Genomic DNA, 18,745 nt, shown 5'->3' with positions numbered 1-18,745 from the left:
ACACAATGGAGAAGTCCTTGTTTCTGAAAGGAAAGAAGCGTTTGCAAAGTTGAGTTGGTTTGTCCCAAGGTTTTCATGGTGTTGTCGGGAGGAGGTGGGCGTACCTACCCAGAGAGGGTGTCCCAAGGGGCCAGGAGCCAGACTGGCTTCTTGATGTACTCTAGCCCAGACAGACTGCTTGTGGGGAGATTTGGTTCTAGTTTTGGCTTAGCTTGATTTGGCTTTATTCTCCCTTTTCTTGCAGTGAAATACGAGGAGTTATACTGCTTTTCATTCAACCCCAAGCTGGATAAAGAAGAAAGAGAACAGGGCTGGATGCTGATCGATCTCAGCGAAGAATACAAGCGAATGGGCCTCCCTAATAATTATTGGCAGCTCAGCGATGTGAATAGAGACTACCGAGTGAGTGCAGGCATCTAGTGAAATCTAGATGCTTAATCCAAGTGAACTCCTGATTCCCGTGGCTTAGCATGACTGACTTAATCTCCTTTAATTTCTTAGCTCTTTGTAGATATAGATCTGTAGATTTGCAAGTCTCCCCTGGTTATTACCAGCTACATTTCCTACCTGCACCGGAATCAAAAAGTTTGGAAACTTAGAGACCTCCCCCACCCCCCGACACACAAACCCTTCCCCTAATGTTTGAGGAAATGGAAACTCAGAGAAGTCCAGTGGCCTCATGGCCAGGCAGTGGGTGGGAGAGCAGGCCAGGGCCAAGTTCTCCTGTCAGCTCTTTTTATAGTGGTGAGTGATTAGTGGGGAAGTCACAGAGACTCTGATGGCAGTCTGGCACCAGCTCCTCTCTGTACTCACTGAACTCTTGATTGGTACACAAGGTCACCAAGAGGCTTCCCTAGAGAAATGTGGCGAGATGTGTCTACGTTTACAGAAAGGCCTATGGAGAGGAAAGGAGGCAGAAGGGGCAGAACCAATGCTGTATTGTCCCTAATGATGGGCTTACAAATCAGTGTTGGTTTCCCTATGACGTTTTTAAATATTTTAAGTAATAAAAGTAGCATAAGAATGTTGCAGAGAATTTATAAAAGAAAAAAGAACATTGCCCTCACATTCTTTTGTTAGGTTTTAAAATTTTACTTCAGATTTTTTTCTCATCTGCATAATTTAATGTCTTTTCTTATATAAGTAATGCATTGAATAATTTAAAATTGGAAAATACATAGGAAAAGGAACTGTTCGAATGTATGTAATGCAAATGGAATCATACAACACATGCCTTGTGTTCTGCTTTTCCTCACACATCATATTGCATTTTCCTGTCAATAAATATATTTTATATAATTTAAAAACATCATATAACAATTGTGTAGTATGACTGTCATATTCTGTCTACCTAATCTCCAATTTTTAGACATTCAGATTATTTTTCACTATTTAAAAAAATTTTTTTTTTAATGTTTATTTATTTTTGAGACAGAGAGAGACAGAGCATGAGCAGGGGAGGGTCAGAGAGAGAGGGAGACACAGAATCTGAAACGGGCTCCAGGCCCTGAGCTGTCAGCACAGAGCCCGACGCGGGGCTTGAACTCACGGACCGCGAGGTCATGACCTGAGCCGAAGTCGGCCGCATAACCGACTGAGCCACCCAGGCACCCCTATTTTTCACTATTTTAAATAACATAGTGAGAACATCCTGGTAGCTATATCTTTGCCCATGTTAAAATTCCTTTTAAAGACAGATTCCTAAAGGTCAAATTTCTGTGTCAAAAACTTTACACAAATTTTTGTACACATTGTCAGCAAGAACTGCAGATTTATATAAATTCTCAGCAGCTGTGTATGAGAAGGCTTGATTTCTTGTGCCCTCACAGGGAAAGAATTTCGTTCTTAAACAATTTTCTTGACAATTTGATAGTGGGACAAGCAATTTCTCAATTTAACTGACATGCTTTGATTTCTTGATTGTAGATTTGTATACGCTTCTTGGCCATTTACACCTTATCTCCTGTTAATTGGTTACATTTTTAAAAATTTTTATTGAAGCATCGTTGACATACAGTGTTATACTAGTTTTTGGTGTGCAGCATAGTCATTTGGCTATTGTACACATTATGTGATGTCCAGCCCGGTAAGTATAGTCACCGCACATCATTACCACAGTATTGTTGACTATATTCCCTTTGTTGCACTTTTCATCTCTGTGACTTATTTATTTTATAGCCTGAAATTTGTTCCTCTTAATCCCTTTCACCTATTTCTCCCATCCTTCCACCTCTCCCCTCTGGAAACCACCAGCTTGCTCTCTGTATTTATGAGTCTATTTCTGTTTTTTGTTTGTTTCTATGTGTGTGTTGATTCGTTTTGTTTTTTATGTTCCACATATAAGTGAAATAACGTGGTATTTGTCCTTCCCTATGTGACTTGTGTTTTACTTAGCAAAATGCCCTCTGGGTTCATTTATGTCACAAATGGCAAGATCGCATTCATTTTTATGGCTGAATAATATTCCTCTGTGTGTGTGTGTGTGTGTGTGTGTGTGTGTGTGTGTGTATACACACACACCACATTTATTCTATTCATTTATCTATTGATGGACGCAAATTGCTTCCATATCTTGGCCATTGTAAGTGATGCTATAATGAACAGAAGGATGTATATGTATTTTTGAATTAGTGTTTTTGTTCTCTTTGGGTAAATACTCAGCAGTAGGATTGCTGGGTCGTATGGTATTTCTATTTTTAATTTTTTAAGAAACTTGCATACTGTTTTCCACAGTGGCTGCAACAATTTACATTTTCACCAACAGTGCACGGAAGTTCCCTTTTCTCTACATCCTTGCCAACACTTGTTATTTTTTGTCTTCTTGATACTAACCATACTGACTGGTGTGAGATGATACCGTTGTGGTTTTGAGCTGCATTTTCTTGATGATTAGTGATGTTGAGCATCCTTTCATGTGTCTCCTGGCCATTTGTGTGTCCTCTTTGGAAAAAAATAGCTATTTAGGTCCTATGCCCATTTTTTTTTCCTGGGATTATTTTGATTTTTTGGTGTTGAGTTGGGTAAATTTTTTACATATTTGGGGTATTAACCTCTTATCATGTATATTATTTGCAAATATCTTCTCCCATTGTTTGTTTTATTGGTGGTTTCCTTTGCTGTGCAGAAGCTTTTTATTTTAGTATAGTTCCAATAGTTTATTATATAAATACAGTAATAATTAGCTATATATATATTTGATTGCTAGCCATAGTAGTAAAAACAGTATGGTCCTGGGATAAAAACAGACACATAGATGAATGCTCTTAAACCTCTCTAAAGTGCCCTCCGGATCACCCTCTGCTCCGGTGCCACTGACTGCAGTCTGGTGTTATCCTTCCCTTGTTTGTGTATAATGTGTCTATATTTGTAAGTAGTAATATGTGGTATTATTTTGTGTGTTTTTAATGCTTTCTACACATGGTATTGTGCTGAATGTCGTTTACTGAAACTTGATATTTCACTCAGCATTGTATTTGTGAGATTCATTTCATTTAATAAACACATCTATAATAGTTACCACATGCCACTGTTCTAAAAAGCCTGACAACTGTTAGCAGTACCATGTGGTAGGTGTTGTTAGTATCCCTGCGTTGCAGATGTAGAAACTCAGGCATAGCCCAGTTAAGTAACTGCCCAAGACCCAGAGAAGTTCAGAAACTGTTGATACCTTTAGCTCTCATTCATTCATTTTTCACCATTGTATCATATTATATTTTACAACTATACCAGAGTTCTAAAAGTTATTCTTATCCTTGTCTCCTTCTCTCTCTTTCTCTTTTTGTTTATCATCACAAAGCTGTTAACTGGCTAATACATGACTCATGGTTGAGCGTTTCCATCTAGGAGTAGAATTTCTGAGTTAGAGAGTATGTGGATTTTAACATTACTAGATATTGCCAAATTCTTTCCCAAAGTGTGTACGTGGACTTAACAGACCTGATAGCAAGATATACAAGTTCTCACTACTCCACAGACTCACCAACAGTTGGCATTGACATTATTTGGTGATACACCTACTCATTGATCTAGCAGTATTACTTTTGGGAATTTATTGTAAAGAGTTGATAGCATACACACATGATGTACACGGTGATTTATTGAGGCATTGTTTGTAACAGCATATCTTAGAAGAAACTAAAATTTCTTAATAGAGGACCAGTTAAATCATTTTTGCTCTATCCATATAATTAAATTAGTATGTAACCATTAAAAAATGTGGAAGGTATTCATGTACTAATAAGGAAAGATTATTAAAGTATATTGTCAGTTTCAAAAAAGCAAGGCAGAGAAGCACCTGGCTGGCTCAGTCAGTGGAGTGTGTGACTCTTAATCCTGGGGTTATAACTTCAAGGCCCACATTGGGTGTAGAGATTACTTAAAAAATAAAATCTTTTTAAAAAAGCATTAAATATAGTGTGACATCTGTTATCTGAAAAAGAGGGAGAAAAATAAGAATATATATTTGTATGTATGCAGTTGCCCCAAAATGATAACCTGGAGAATAGGTGGGAATAGGGTGAACAGAACACAAGGATATGCACCTTTTTTGTATTGTTTCATGTTTTTAACCATGTGAAATTATTAATCAAAAAATTAAATTAAAAAAATGCCAGTGTTATTGGCGTGAAGTTGATATCAGTGTGGTTTTACTTCCATCTTCCACATCACTGACAAGTTTGACCTTATATTTATTGGCAGTTCACGTTGGCTCTCTACGACTTGCCTGTTTGTTATTTTTGATCCTTTTTTTCCATAAGATTATTTGTCTTTTTCTTATTGAAAAGACGTATGTTAACATTTATAGCTGTTACAAATATCTCCTCTCAGGAGACATTTACATACTATTCCTGGGGAATCGTTGGGTCCTCAGAAGTTTTGAATTGTCAGTGTTTACTATTTTGTTTCATGTTTCAGCATATTGTTGTTGTTGTTGTGTTGTTTTTTTTTTAAATCCTGGCCTACTTGGTAAACTCTATCCCAGTTTGATGCTGTATAATATCCATAATTACATTTATATTAATTATGGTTATTACGGTTTTCTAGTAAATTTTGATGTGTAGAGGTCAGTTCCTTCCACATAATTCTTCTGATGTCATGAATTTATAGATTATTTGGGATAGAATGGATACGTGATACTGAATTTTCTTCATAATTACATTTAAATCTAACAACCATAATCTTACACCGTGAGTAGACATTTGGGGCTTCTTTGTCTCCATCGTTATGAAATATGTGGCGATGGATTTTTAGCCTTGAAACGAAAGGGAGGAAAATCCCAGTTTAGTAAAGAAAATTGGGTCCCTTTTGAAATTTTTCGAAAATATGACACGCCCTTGAGTGAGGAAGAAAATGAATCTAGGCTGCATCTTGTGGAATAATATTTTCTTGGAGACACAAGGTCTTCCTATTTTTGAAGAGATTTCCTTGTAGAACTAGTAGCACAAACATGACTCATATTTAGTCACTTATGTCCTACGTGTGGAGACTGCAAAACATGAGTTAGTCAGCATTTCTTTTCAAAAGTAACATGCAGCAAACCCAAACTAACAACCGAAGGATTGTGTTGAAGCAGAAAAGGTGAAAACCTAGGGGATCTTCTGATTTTACTAATATGATGGAAGTAGTGAGAAAGACGATGTGCCCTTCTCTATTACCAACTTAGAAATATAATAAAGGTTGCTTCAAACACTTTCTGACTCACAGCCCATTGAGAAAGTTGGGGCATCATGCATTACTTTGTTTTCACCTCATAGTTGAGAAAATGTTGACTTCTTCCTCCCTTCTTTTACAAGAGTTATGTCTTTCTTCTTAGAAAGAAACAGGTTCAGAGCATGTGCTGCCCTTTTCTGTGTGTGTGATGTTTTGAGACTAATTACCACCACCACCACCACCATCATCCTCATCATCAACTCTGTCATCATTCCTATGAGTCCTCTTTATAAGACTTGCCTGTGATAGTCTAACTCTCAAAGTGAAGATTTCCCTTTGTACGTAACTCCTGAAATTGTCTTTCTTAAATAAAAGAATTATCGTTCACTACTTAGGTTAAAATTTTCACCTGTTTCTCTTGGAATAAAATTTAAAACAGAGTAGGAACCAGTAATTTGCAATCTTGTCGATTTCCATTTTCCACAGCTATATTTTGTGTGCTACATATTATTTTATTATATTTATATGTAAATTGTTTTAGGCAACTCACACCCTCCTTCTCCCCTAATATTATATCATAAATTCCTTGAAATAAATTTTAGATACTAAATGTTTAAGAAGAAAGCTGTCTGTATAGATACAAGGCTCTGGCAACTAACTCTCCAAAGTGTTCAGCTGAGTGGTCCTCCATAGATACAGAGGTCTAATCAAGACATCTCGGATGGCATCTCAGGTGGATACTACCTTGCAATGGTAAATGAGTTGACTGCAAGATTATAACTGGGTCAAAAGAGATCAACTTTCCTGGGAATGCGAAGTCCTTGAAGCCAGTAGCTCTTTTGTTATTCATTACTGCCCCAGCACCTAACATAATGCCTGGCACGTATTAAGTATTCAGTAGACAACAATATCATACTAAAATCATCAACAACATTGTACTATAGTCATCAAACTTGCTAAGTAAGAGACTAGAACTTAATAATCCCAACCACTGAAAAGAAATGATATTCATGTAACGTGATAGAGGTGCTGATTATCACTACAGTGGCAGTCATATTACTGTATATAAATGTATCAAATTAACATGTGTACACCTTAAATTACACAATGGTATATGTCAAATATATATATTTTTAAACTAGTTGAATGAGTGAAACAATTATCCAAAGAGATTTTCTGGGCAAGGCTAAAAAACCAAGATAGGCAGGCACTCTTGGCAGGCTAATTTATTTAGTGGAGGACAAAGAAAATCATTTCCTTATTAATAAAAAAAAAAGTACGCAGAAATGATTTTAACTTATTCTGCCTTCATTGGCTTAAGCAGCTAATGTAAAGAAAGAAAAGTCAGAAGAAAAGCTTTTTGTACTTTTCTGAACTCCCATTCTCTCTGAATTTTCCTACGTAATTTTCCAAACCAGACAAAATTTGGGGACGTGCATTGATTAGTTTCAGAATTTGGTAGCCTAAATTGCACCATGCTGTGCATTATTCATTGTCAGAATTTTTACTATGACTGCGTGAGCTTATTGCAAAAATGAGAGTGGTCAGTGCTATCCATGACTGTTTTTTAAATTTCTCCGTGAAAGTGCCATCTGCTTTCATGAACGCAGGGTGGATTCACTTTTTTTTCCAGCTTGGTTAAGAATTTGTATCTTGAAACTTGAGCTAATAGAGACCACGAGTCTGACTTTTTTCCAAAGGTATTTTAGCTTCTCTTAGAGCTCCCCATGCAAGAGCTTATCAGAATGTCCATATTTCAGTTCTTAACCTTGAACTCTTTTTCACCTCGACTCAGTACTCTGGGGGAAGCAGGAGCCCCTGTAAATGGCATTGATGTGTCCCTAGAGGGGAGGCCATGACCACCACCGACTGGGTTGAGGTGTTAAGCTCTTGGTGTTTGCTCATGCTAACCAAAAAGGTCTACGTTGCCTTCACTGTGGAGAGGGAGGGCCCAGGTCTTCTTAAAGGGGAGGAAAGTTTTTCCTGCTCTTCTGGTGAAGAAAGAGGACCCGGAGTGGATAGCAAATGGTCAGGTCCCTAAGTAGATTGGGTCCAGGAGTATTAAGGACAGTGAGTTCTGGGTGTTTATCTCTCCTTTGGTCCTACACCAGGTATGGTGCAATAAAGGCTCCAGCGTGACACAAGCTGGGCATCCTTTGGCTGTGGGAGGCCACAAGAGGACCTGACAGGAGCTCCACGGTTCCTAGCTCACCTCTTTGTTACTCAGAAAGCCTGTGTGTAATAGGCATGTTGAGAAATCTCACCTATTACTTCCTTATTTAATTTAATCATAACTTGGCAATTCCTTAGTGTTGTATAGTGAAGAAAGTAGGTGATTCCCGCCTTACTGAAAACCTCCCAATTTCCTTTTTAAAACTTATTTTAAGGAAATGTTGTAAGTCTGGTACAACGATTACATGTCTCTTGAACTTCAAGCTAGCGGGTGTGTCCTGTCTAGTGACATTCTAGCCGACTGACTGAAGAGAGGTGCAGATGCCAGATTTGCATGGGGAGGAGGGTGTAGTGTCTTGTGGTAGTAATTCCAGTAAGAACCCTCTGCGTCCAGCTAGGTTGGACCATCTATTCTTGGGGCAAGATTTTCCTCCAGAGTATCAGTGTTCCCGGTACGGGATTTCCTCCGGAGTGTCAGTGCTGGAGCCTTGAAGTCTCTGAAGTCTTTAATAATCTTCCCTGAAATGTCTTTGGCTCAATGGTGAAATTACACTTGGAGCCTGAGAATGTCACTTTTGTGGTCCTTTTATCTCCTGCTCACTGTCGTGCACCAGTCTGGTAACAAAGACAGTGGAGGCGGGTCGGGGTGGGGAGGTACCATCATAGGACGATTTTCATGAGCTGTGGAGAGGAGGCTTGGCTCTTGCTTGGGGTGGGTTTCTGTTGCCTTCAGTTCCATCTTTGTAGAGGAGTGAGTGTGGGCTGGAGGTAGACCGAGGACAGGCAGCTAATGCATTTCCCTGTTGTTACTGCTCCTTGAGGACTCTTGAAATGACCAAGAAGAAGGTGCTTGACTTCTGGAAAATAGCAGCCACTTTGGCAAAATCCAGGGAAATGCCATCTAGGTGATCTTCACATTGAAAAAAGATCGACTGGCTGATGTCAAAGCGAAATACATACTGAGCCACACGTCAGCGATTACTGTTGCTACCTCTAACATTTTTGTTAGACCTAGTGGTTTATAAAGTGCTTTGTCGTGGGTGTTACCTGAGTTGATCCTTACATCGACCTGTCGGGTATTATTTCTGTGTGTCATCAGTTTCAGAGGTCAGTGTAGTTTGACATTCCTGAAGGTCATGAAATTGGCAAATTGGAGCTACGTTCTGAAATGCTGATTCTGACTGAATCACGAGATCATTCCAAGGCTCCAGAGTTTACACTGTGAGAATCACCACTAGTGATGGGCAGAAAGAATAAAATCATTTCTTACCATCTGTAAAATCAACATGTAAGAAACAGAAATAAAGCTGTTAAATTGTGTGGTACCAAGTCAGATCTAGAGAGTTACCCGAGCTGAAGTGCAGGGAGGAAATTTCTTGAAGGAGGTGGAGTTGGGTTGTCCCTCAAGAATGGAGGAGATTTGGGAAAACCCAACGGAAGAAGTTTCTAGGGAGGGCACTGGCTGGACTGCTTTCTTGGAGGCAGGAGTGCACATGTTGTGTGCTGGGGACAGAGAAATGGCCCCGGGGGCTCGCCCCTGGTGCTTGCCTCCCACTGTCAGGCTATCTTTCACTCAAAACAGGCAGCGAAATTGTTTTCAGCTACCAGGATGCCAAATTATAATTTGTCCCTTCTTGAGGTGAGAAATGCCCACCTGTTCCGAACTGTCTTGCTGCTCGCAGTGCCCGTAGACAGAACAGGCAGTGCACAAGGACAGGTTGCTAAAGAGTGTTTGCTTCTCTTTGTGAGGATTTCATGGAATCACCAGCTCTTCATTTCTCCGAAGTAGCTGTTGGTAACTCGGTTAAGAAAATGTATACGCGCAATGTATAAGTATGCTGAATGGAATTTCTTGTGGCAGTTCACAAAGCATTATTGGATTGCCTAAAAATTCCCCTTGTGTTTTCCGTGACAGGTTTGTGATTCTTACCCTACTGAACTGTATGTTCCCAAATCGGCCACAGCACACATCATCGTGGGGAGTTCCAAATTCCGGAGCAGACGGCGATTTCCTGCCCTTTCTTACTACTATAGAGATAACCACGTAAGTCTCAAGGCATGCTTTTGTTTTATGCTTTGCTTTTCTTGTTTTATCATAAACAGGCACTCTCTAGCAGTGTTCTGCTGTGTGCGTGTGTGTTTGGGTTCTTAAAGGGATGTGGATATTGCTGTATGTGGCATGACACAACACAACTATGCTTGAACTCTTACGTTATGTAGAAGTCAACCTTTCATGTTTATTTGGTAATAAAGTAATGGGGATACAGTCAGAAAACAGTTAAATGTAATCATTCAAGTGAGTTCCTATCCTTTTTTTTTTAATTAAAAAATTTTTTTTGTTAATGTTTTTATTTATTTTTGAGACAGAGAGAGACAGAGCTTGAGCAGGGGAGGGGCAGAGAGAGAGGGAGGCACAGAATCCGAAGCAGGCTCCAGGCTCTGAGCTGTCAACACAGAGCCCGATATGGGGCTTGAACTCAGACCACAAGATCATGACCTGAGCCGAAGTCGGATGCTCAACCAACTGAGCCACCCAGGTGCCCCAACCTGTCCTTTTCTAAGTGGTCACCTCGGACAGCTCTGTGCTTATTCCAACAGTGCTGGAGATCCTTCGAAACACCTGCTTTAGAAAAGCTCCCGGAATCCATGGCACCTTCTTTTTTTAATGGCACACTTTTTTGAGTGTCCTCTGCATAAGATATCTTTGTTTATGGAGAATGGGTTTTATTTTTAAAATATTGTTTATAAAAGCTAGGATTTGATTTGTCTGCAGCTAACAGAGACTCTAAGTAAACACTGCATTAAACAAGATAGAACTTTTTTTTCTCTCACATAACACTCCAGAGGTGGGCAGTCCAGGCCTGGAATCCTGTTCTCCACTACTCAGCCCGCAGGGACCCAAGCTCCTTGCACCCTTCTGGTCTGCCTTTCCGAGTCTTTGGCGCAAATTGAGGGACATAGTAGATGACTTAGTAGCAGCCATCACTTCCGCACAGCAGCAGGTGGAGGAGGGCTAATGAGCCCTCACAGCTTTCCGAGGAAGCCTCCGGAAACTGCCATGAGACTTCTGCTGCTCACAGAAGTGATGAACTGCACAGGGCAGGCAAGAAAATGCAGTCTTAAGGGTAACCGTGGAAACAGCTAAAACTTGTGGTTCCATTTCTGTGAAGGACAGGAAAACAAAAACAGGAGTCCACAATGGCCCTTGCCACACATTTCAGGAATTACTTGACCTTAGCCAGGTGAAAAGTTTGGTTTTCAAGCTAGATGTTATAGTTGTCGATTGAAAGCCAAGTTAATAGCCATAAATAATTGTAACAGATGTCTGTGAGTGTGTATGCACATGCATGTACCGATGGGCAGGGGGGTCGGGTAGGGGCTGTGTCTGATTCTAGAAGGAGGTTTCCAAAAATACCGTGAACAATGCCATCTTCTTCAGGGTAAGCATACAGCCTTCTGTGTCGCCTGCTTTGGAGGAAAATATTCATTTAGCAGTGTAATTTCCATTAATTGGAAGGATATAAATGGTCTTATTTTTCGTTAAACTCACTGCTCTGAAATGGGGTCTAAAAAAGGCAAGGATAGTATTAATGTTCTGTATTACTTGACTCCAACTATACTTAAGCCTACACAGAACTGGAACAGGTACTGAAAGTCAAATAAAGATAGGAATTTCTTTAAAAAAAAACCATGATGGAATGAATAGGGAATTTCATGACATTGTATTTGAAATTAGGATACCAGTAGCATTGGCAATTTTTGGAGCATCCATTCGTAAAGAAGTAAGAGAGGGAGGATCTTTTATTCTTTTATTGTTGTTTAGAGGTAAGGGTGGGCTGGGTATTTAAAAAGTGAGCCCGGGGGCGCCTGGGTGGCTCAATGGGTTGAGCGTCCGACTTCGGCTCAGGTCATGATCTCATGGTTCATGAGTTCGAGTCCTGTGTTGGGCTCTGTGCTGACAGCTCAGAGCCTGGAGCCAGCTTCAGATTCTGTGTCTCCCCCTCTCTCTGCCCCTCCCCCGCTCACTCTGTCTCTCTCAAAAATAAAAACATTTAAAAAATTTAAAGTGAGCATAGTATCCATCCTACTGCCTTTCCTTCTGTTTTGATATTCTTGAGAAAAGGATTTTTTTTTTTTTTTTTTTTTTTTGGTCACTGTGAGTATTGCAAAGGGCAAGTGTGTGCTGTCTCAGAATGGGTTAGAAGTTTTAGCAATTAGAGCTCAGAGGCCAGCCTCTTCACCTGCTGACCTCAGATTCTCATTGTTCCATTGCTGCTCTTGTGTGCCATTCATTCTTTGATCTCCAGGCTTGAAAATGAATCATAACAGCCATCAGTTATAGTTTAAAATAATTGATTTCTTGTATTTAGAACTTCAAGGAAGACAATACTTCATGTTTTAGCTCTTGTTACAAAGTAAGGAACAGAGATGTGTTTCTTTTTTTTATATAAGTTTTTTTGTTTACTTTTGAGAGAGAGAGAGAGAGAGAGAGACAGAGAGCTCACAAGCATGGAGGAGGGGCAGAGATGGAGACAAAATCCTAAGCAGGCTCTGCGCTGTCAGCACAAAGCCCGATGTGGGGCTTGAACCCATGAGCCATGACATCATGACCTGAGCCGAAGTCCAATCTTCAGCTGACTGAGCCACCCAGGCACCCCACAGAGATGTGTTTCTAAGCATTGTTGATGAGCTGGTTTCTGCAGGGAAATACTTAGTGTGCCCTTACATGCATACCCACTCTCCCACCCCCATGAATTAACTCTCTGCTGCAGGTAGCATTATGATCCATTTTGTTTTTTATAACATTTGGGTTTTAATATCAAAGTTAACTGTGTAAATCCTTCTGATGCAACCAGGGATTTTTATAAAGGGAAATATGATCGGGGTGGATTTCTGTGGTTAAATGGAAGATGTTTGAGATAACAAAGCAGCAGTTCATGCTGTCGTTGCTTAGGAAAACTCATACCTAAACCAGGCAGTCTTCCATGCAAAGTAAACAGATAGAAATCGTGTAAATGGTGTAAATGTGCTGATCTTTCTTTCTTCCCTTTTGTGGTTTCAGACTTTATAGACTTAAGAATGTGTATTTCTGGGGTGCCTGAGTGGCTTCGTTGGTTAAGTGCTGACTTCGGCTCAGGTCATGATCTCACGGTTCATGGGTTCGAGCCCTGTGTCAGGCTCTCTGCTGACAGCTCAGAGCCTGGAGCCTGCTTTGGATTTTTTGTTTCCCTCTTTCTCTGCCCCTACCCTGCTTGCTCTCTTTCTCTGTCTCTCAAAAATGAATAAACATTAAAAAAAAAAAAAAAGAATATGTATTCCTACCCCAATAAAACTTATGCTTGTGAATAAGAATATCGTATTCTTTAGTTAAACTACTATTTCCCACATATCCTTTTGTTACCAAACAGACACTTCTGATGGAGAGGTGGCTTGGCTAATGTGGGGTGTGGGACCCGAAAGTTAGGTTAAGAGAAGCTTGGAGTGCACATCATTGCATGAACTAGAAGTCCTGTGGAGAATCCTTTGATAGAAATGCCTCTGCTGAGGGTACATAATTCCTTTTGCATCAGTTTTTATCATATGTGGTGTTAAAATCATATCCTGTTCACTTGTTGGTGAGATTAGGACTCCTGCCCTAGGGCTCCAGAGAAGGCTGAGCCCATGACACCCGACACCAGACGAATGAAGTTGTCAGCAGTGTATTTGTTGTGCACACTCACTTCCCAGGAGGGGAGGACATGGCTGCCATACAGGCCATGCAGGGCTGCACTCAGGAATAGAGGGAACCAGGAGGGATTGTGGGAGTCGGGCTTTGTAGTACCAAGAGGGTGAGGTGACCTCAGGTTCCTGCGAGGATGTGATTGGCTTGGTTAATTCCATGGGCTGGCAGGTACCTGAAACCCTCAGCTCAGACTTGAGCAGGAGCTACATCTGGTCCATAGGGAGAATTGTCCAGCCAGGGAGCTTTGTCCATAGGAGCAGATGTAAAGGGGAGCTGGCCCTCCCAATTTTACCAGATGTCACAGGCAGTGCAGAATAATACTTTTAGGCCTTGAACTGCATATGGGTTATATAAAGCCATCCAGACTCCCTTTGGGTATCAAACTATTAACAGCTTTGTACATAACAATTAGAGACGTATAAATTATAAATGTCACTTACGTTCAGAAGCCTGTGCCTGTTTGTTATTTACCAGCCCTTAGAATTGCTGTATCCTTTGTTCTTTCTTATTAAATGTTTTAATTATTTTTAAGAAAGCAGTTGTGCTTTAAATTGTGACTAAGGTGGTCTCCTAATTTCACAGCACAGATCTCTGGGAAACTCTGCAAGATTCCCAAAGAGGTGATTTCCCATAAGAAAAATACAGACCGTCTTTCCTCCTTTTATAACTAATAGTTCTTGAAACTCACTATGTCTTAGGCACAGTTCTAAGAATGTTATATACTTCATCACACTCTGTAGTTTTTCTGTTATTTTCCTCATATTATAGATGAGAAAACCCAGGTTCAAAGACAATAGGTCAGTTAGCCAAGATCAGATAGTGAGTGAAAGCAAACCATGGATTAAAAGCCAGACCTTCCTGAATGCTGCATCTTAATTCTCTATCATGCTTCCTGACTTATGATTTTGTCATGCTATATTATTTTGGCTAAGAATCCCAGATCAGAAAATATTATGCCTGGATGCAGTGTCTGGCTTCCCTAATTATTAGCTATAATTAGCCCTAATTATTGACAGCGAGTAGTAAGTTACTTCCCTTCTCTGTGCCTTGGTTGCCTCATTTATAAAATGGAGCAAGTCATAGATGTTATTGCATATGGTAGTTGAGAAGATAAAAATATGGCAAAGGCTTTGTGATAGTGCTGCCATATAGCACACATTCAGAAAATGTTGGATATTTTAATTATTAGTAGCGTTGTAAATGAGGGGCTCATGACAGTTTACCATGGAAGAGCTTTACCTCTGCTCTCAGATGGGTGACATCAGTAAGAAAGGCCACCAGCGAATGGTAATAGTCTGTCACCACTGTGACTGTCTGGGGCGTGGACAGGGCGAACAGCAGCACTGTAAGACTACTTACTGTGCCACACAAAATTGGTGACTGTATGTTCCCTCTGACGCGGGGAAGAACTCTGTGTGGAGCATGTCTATGGGTTATTAAGAAAATATAACTATGAAATATTAAAGTACAGTTGGTTTAATGGGTTTAATATATCTGGTTTAATTTATTGGCCACATTTCATGGTGTAACTCTGCTCTGACTTAACCCTTCACTTAAAACTAGCGGCTGTCAGCCTGCAGGTCATTGTCATTCCCTGGTTTCATTTCACAATGGAAGTCCCACTTGCTCAGTGAGCGTAGGTGTGGTATGTGCGTTCTCACCAGCTAAATGTGTCTCCTTCCCCTCTAACTCTTCTGATAGTCGAAGAAATTGCCTGGTGGTAGCTGCCTTCACTAGTACTTCTTTAACCCAGATGAAGCTCTAGATCGAATTGTTCTCTTACCCGCCAGAATTCCCTCAGGGCAGCAGGGCAAGCCCTGACCCCCCGAAGAGCAGAAGAAATAGAAAGAACCCCCGAGTAAAGCCCCAAGAAAGCCCTCTGTGGCCCTTATCTTTCTATCCATCGGATGTTGCTTGTCTTTTGTCACCCAGCCCGCCTTTGGTCCCTGCCCTGCTTCACCTCTCTCCCGGACCAAGCCCTTGCCGGCCATCCCCATCCGTGTTCAGGCCCTCCGTCCCTCTCTTCTCCAGCTGCAGGTGCACTTCTGCCAACAGCTCAAGAGTTGTGCAACTCTGGAGAAGCTCTGCCGCCCCTTTGCTTTGCTTGCCACCGTCCCATGCCCTTCGCTCCTGAATTCTGAACCTGGCTGCTGGGCTCAGAGTTCTTCACCCCCCTCGGTGATTGCCCCTTGCTGTCACAGACTGCAACTGGAACTCTCTGGCAGTTGTCCGGTTATGTGTCTGGCTGTGGTGTGGTTCTCGGTCTTGTCAGCAGGTCCTCAGCTGCAATGGTGTAGGTGGTGTAAATGGTGTAGATGGTGTAGATGGTGTTGATGGTGTAGGTGGTGTAGGTGGTGTTGATGGTGTAGGTGGTGTAAGTGGTATAGGTGGAGTTGATGGTGTAGGTGGTGTGGTGTAGATGGTGTAGGTGGTGTTGATGGTGTAGGTGGTGTTGATGGTGCAGGTGGTGTAGTGTAGATAGTGTAGGTGTTGTTGATGGTGCAGGTGGTGTAGATGGTGTAGGTGGTGTTAATGGTGAGGATGATGTAGGTGTTGTAGGTGTTGTTGATGGTGTAGGTGGTGTAGATGGTGTAGATAGTGTAGATGGTGTAGGTGGTGGTGATGGTGTAGGTAGTGAGAAACATTCCCGCCTTCTCCAGTGAGGACCACCAAAGCTTCCTGGTCTTCCTGGGAAACCCAAACCCTCACTGAGTGTTCCTGGGTTGAATGTTAGGGACACATAGGCTGTGCTTGGACTCAGAGCTGGGTTGTCCCTTCAGGGGTAGAGACTTGAAGTGCAGGTGCCCCGAGTGGACTCTGCCATGACTCTCTTTGGTGAGTTTCCCCTGCTTAGCCTGCCCGCCTGGAGCTAGAGGGTTCTCTTCCTCCCTGACCACCACGCCCTCCATCCTCTTACCCAGTGGGCTCGCAGCCTCAGTGTAGGTTCTTGGAGAGTCATTCCTTTATTTTAAATGTTAACATCTAAGTCCGCAAAAAATACTTTGCCACAGAAGCATAAGTTTTATAGCTACGAGGTCGTATCCGTGCTCACCTCATAATGCAGGGAAAGTTTCATGCTGTTGTCTATGTTGTCTGGTGATACGGTTTACTCTGTCAGAATCACAGAATTGAGAAATTGTAGAATAGAACGCAGGCCGATTCCAGAGAAGCCCCCTGCTTCTCTCACACCGGGGCCATCGGGGTGTATGCCTTCTGACCTTAGGTGCCCGAGCTACCAGCTGCCTGGGCTTTCCTCATAGTGAAAACGTTCCCATTTAGCATTAGAGTTGGGTTTTGGTATCTGTTTCTAAATGAGCTGATAAAAAATTTGGAAAGCATTACAAAATAACTTGTTTTTAACTAGTCTTGCTATTAGCAAGTATCCTGTAAATTTTAGGAGAATAGTTATTTATTTTGTATTTCTACCTTCAAGAAAATACCTGTGGAAAGGAAAATAAGCTATTTATTTATTTTTAATTTTTTTTAACGTTCATTCATTTTTGAGAGACCGAGAGAGAGATAGAATGTGAGCAGGGGAGGGGCAGAGAGAGGGAGACACAGAATCTGAAGCAGGCTCCAGGCTCCGAGCTGTCAGCACAGAGCCCGACACAGGGCTCAAACCCACGAACCGTGAGCTCATGACCTGAACCAAAGTTGGACGTTTACCTGACTGAGGCACCCAGGCACCCTGAAAGTAGGCTACTTAGATGGCTTTACATTTCATCAGTTAGGTCCTATCTCAACATCCATGCACACTCCTAATTTCTTACACCGAGAAACTTTGCACTGTTTGCCCTTGTTGTGGTTTCTTTGGCCTGCATTAAAAAGAAACCAAGCTGGATTTTGGAAGGCATTCAGACACTTCTACAAGCTGGCGTGGGGTGTAAGTGAGCCCGGGGCTCGTGGTTGGGGACACAGTCTGCAGCTGTCCGTGGGAACAGTGGCGCGCTTTCTGATGCTGTGGCCGCGGCCTCTCCCCTCAGGCCTCCATCTGTCGGAGCAGCCAGCCTCTGTCCGGCTTCAGTGCCCGCTGCCTGGAGGACGAGCAGATGCTTCAGGCCATCAGGAAAGCCAATCCAGGAAGTGACTTCATTTACGTCGTGGACACTCGGCCCAAAGTAAGTGTCGCTGTTCCGTCCCGATGCGTGTCTTTGCAGCTCTGAAGCCTGAAACTGGAGACGAGGCAGAGCCAAGGAAATGGACGGCCGTCCCCCACTCAGGGCGCTTCATCTGCAAAGGGGCTGTTCCTCTTTGGCCACCCCACTCGGCCCTGTGTTTCTTCCTGGGTGAGTGTTTTTCCGCCTGTGAGTTTCCTCATCACGTCAGGTACTTTTGATAGTTCCCCTGCTGCTAGGAGTGTGCTGGGTATACAGTATACACAACACATGAGTGTGGTTTAATTTTGGAGCTTGCTTTCCTAAATACACCAAATTATTATTATTAAAAATTTTTTTTAATGTTTTTTTTTTTAAATTTTTAAAATTTATTTTGAGAGAGAGAGAGAGCGCACAGGCACGGGAGGGAGAGAGGGAGACACAGAATCCAAAGCAGGCTCCAGGCTCCGTGCTGTCAGCACAGAGCCTGACGCGGGACATGAACCCACAAGCCGTGAGATCATGACCTGAGCTGAAGTCAGACGCTCAACTGACTGAGCCACCCAGGCGCCCCAATGTTTATTATTATTATCTTTTTTTTTTTCAATTTTTTTTAACGTTTATTTATTTTTGAGACAGAGAGAGACAGAGCATGAATGGGGGAGGGTCAGAGAGAGGGAGACACAGAATCTGAAACAGGCTCCAGGCTCCGAGCTGTCAGCACAGAGCTGGACGCGGGGCTCGAACTCTTTCACCGCGAGATCGTGACCTGAGCCGAAGTCGGCCACGTAACCGACTGAGCCACCCAAGCGCCCCTATTATTATCTTTTTTTGAGAGAGAGGGAGGGGCAGAGAGAGAGAGGGGCACAGAGGATCCCAAGTGGGCTCCACACTGACAGCAGAAAGCCCGATGTGGGGCTTGAACTCCTGAACCAAAATGGGAGATCATGACCTGAGCCGAAGTTGGATGCTTAACTGAGCCACCCAGGCACCCCTACCAAATTATTTTTTTCACTTGTTTCTAAAATGACCTTTTTTTCTCTGACAATGAATTACTGTGGCTCTCCCACAGTTCAATTTTTGTGAGGTGTTCAGCTGTACTATTTCA

At 42.0% G+C, this 18,745-nt stretch overlaps 1 protein-coding gene across 1 annotated transcript in view; it reads left to right on the top strand.

Moving 5' to 3' along the window:
• The first annotated feature begins 244 nt into the window (after positions 1–244).
• MTMR7 (myotubularin related protein 7) overlaps positions 245–18,745 on the top strand; it is a 55,034-nt gene continuing 36,533 nt past the window's right edge. The window contains exons 1-3 of the mRNA XM_049631712.1: positions 245–402; positions 9,737–9,865; positions 17,527–17,661. Coding sequence (XP_049487669.1) covers positions 316–402; positions 9,737–9,865; positions 17,527–17,661 — 351 coding nt within the window. The 5' untranslated portion in view covers positions 245–315. The remainder of the gene's footprint in view (positions 403–9,736; positions 9,866–17,526; positions 17,662–18,745) is intronic.

This window comes from Panthera uncia, chromosome B1 (genome assembly GCF_023721935.1).
Source record: "Panthera uncia isolate 11264 chromosome B1, Puncia_PCG_1.0, whole genome shotgun sequence".
Classification (NCBI taxonomy): Eukaryota; Metazoa; Chordata; class Mammalia; order Carnivora; family Felidae; genus Panthera; species Panthera uncia.
This window is presented reverse-complemented; position numbering and strand designations above follow the sequence as displayed.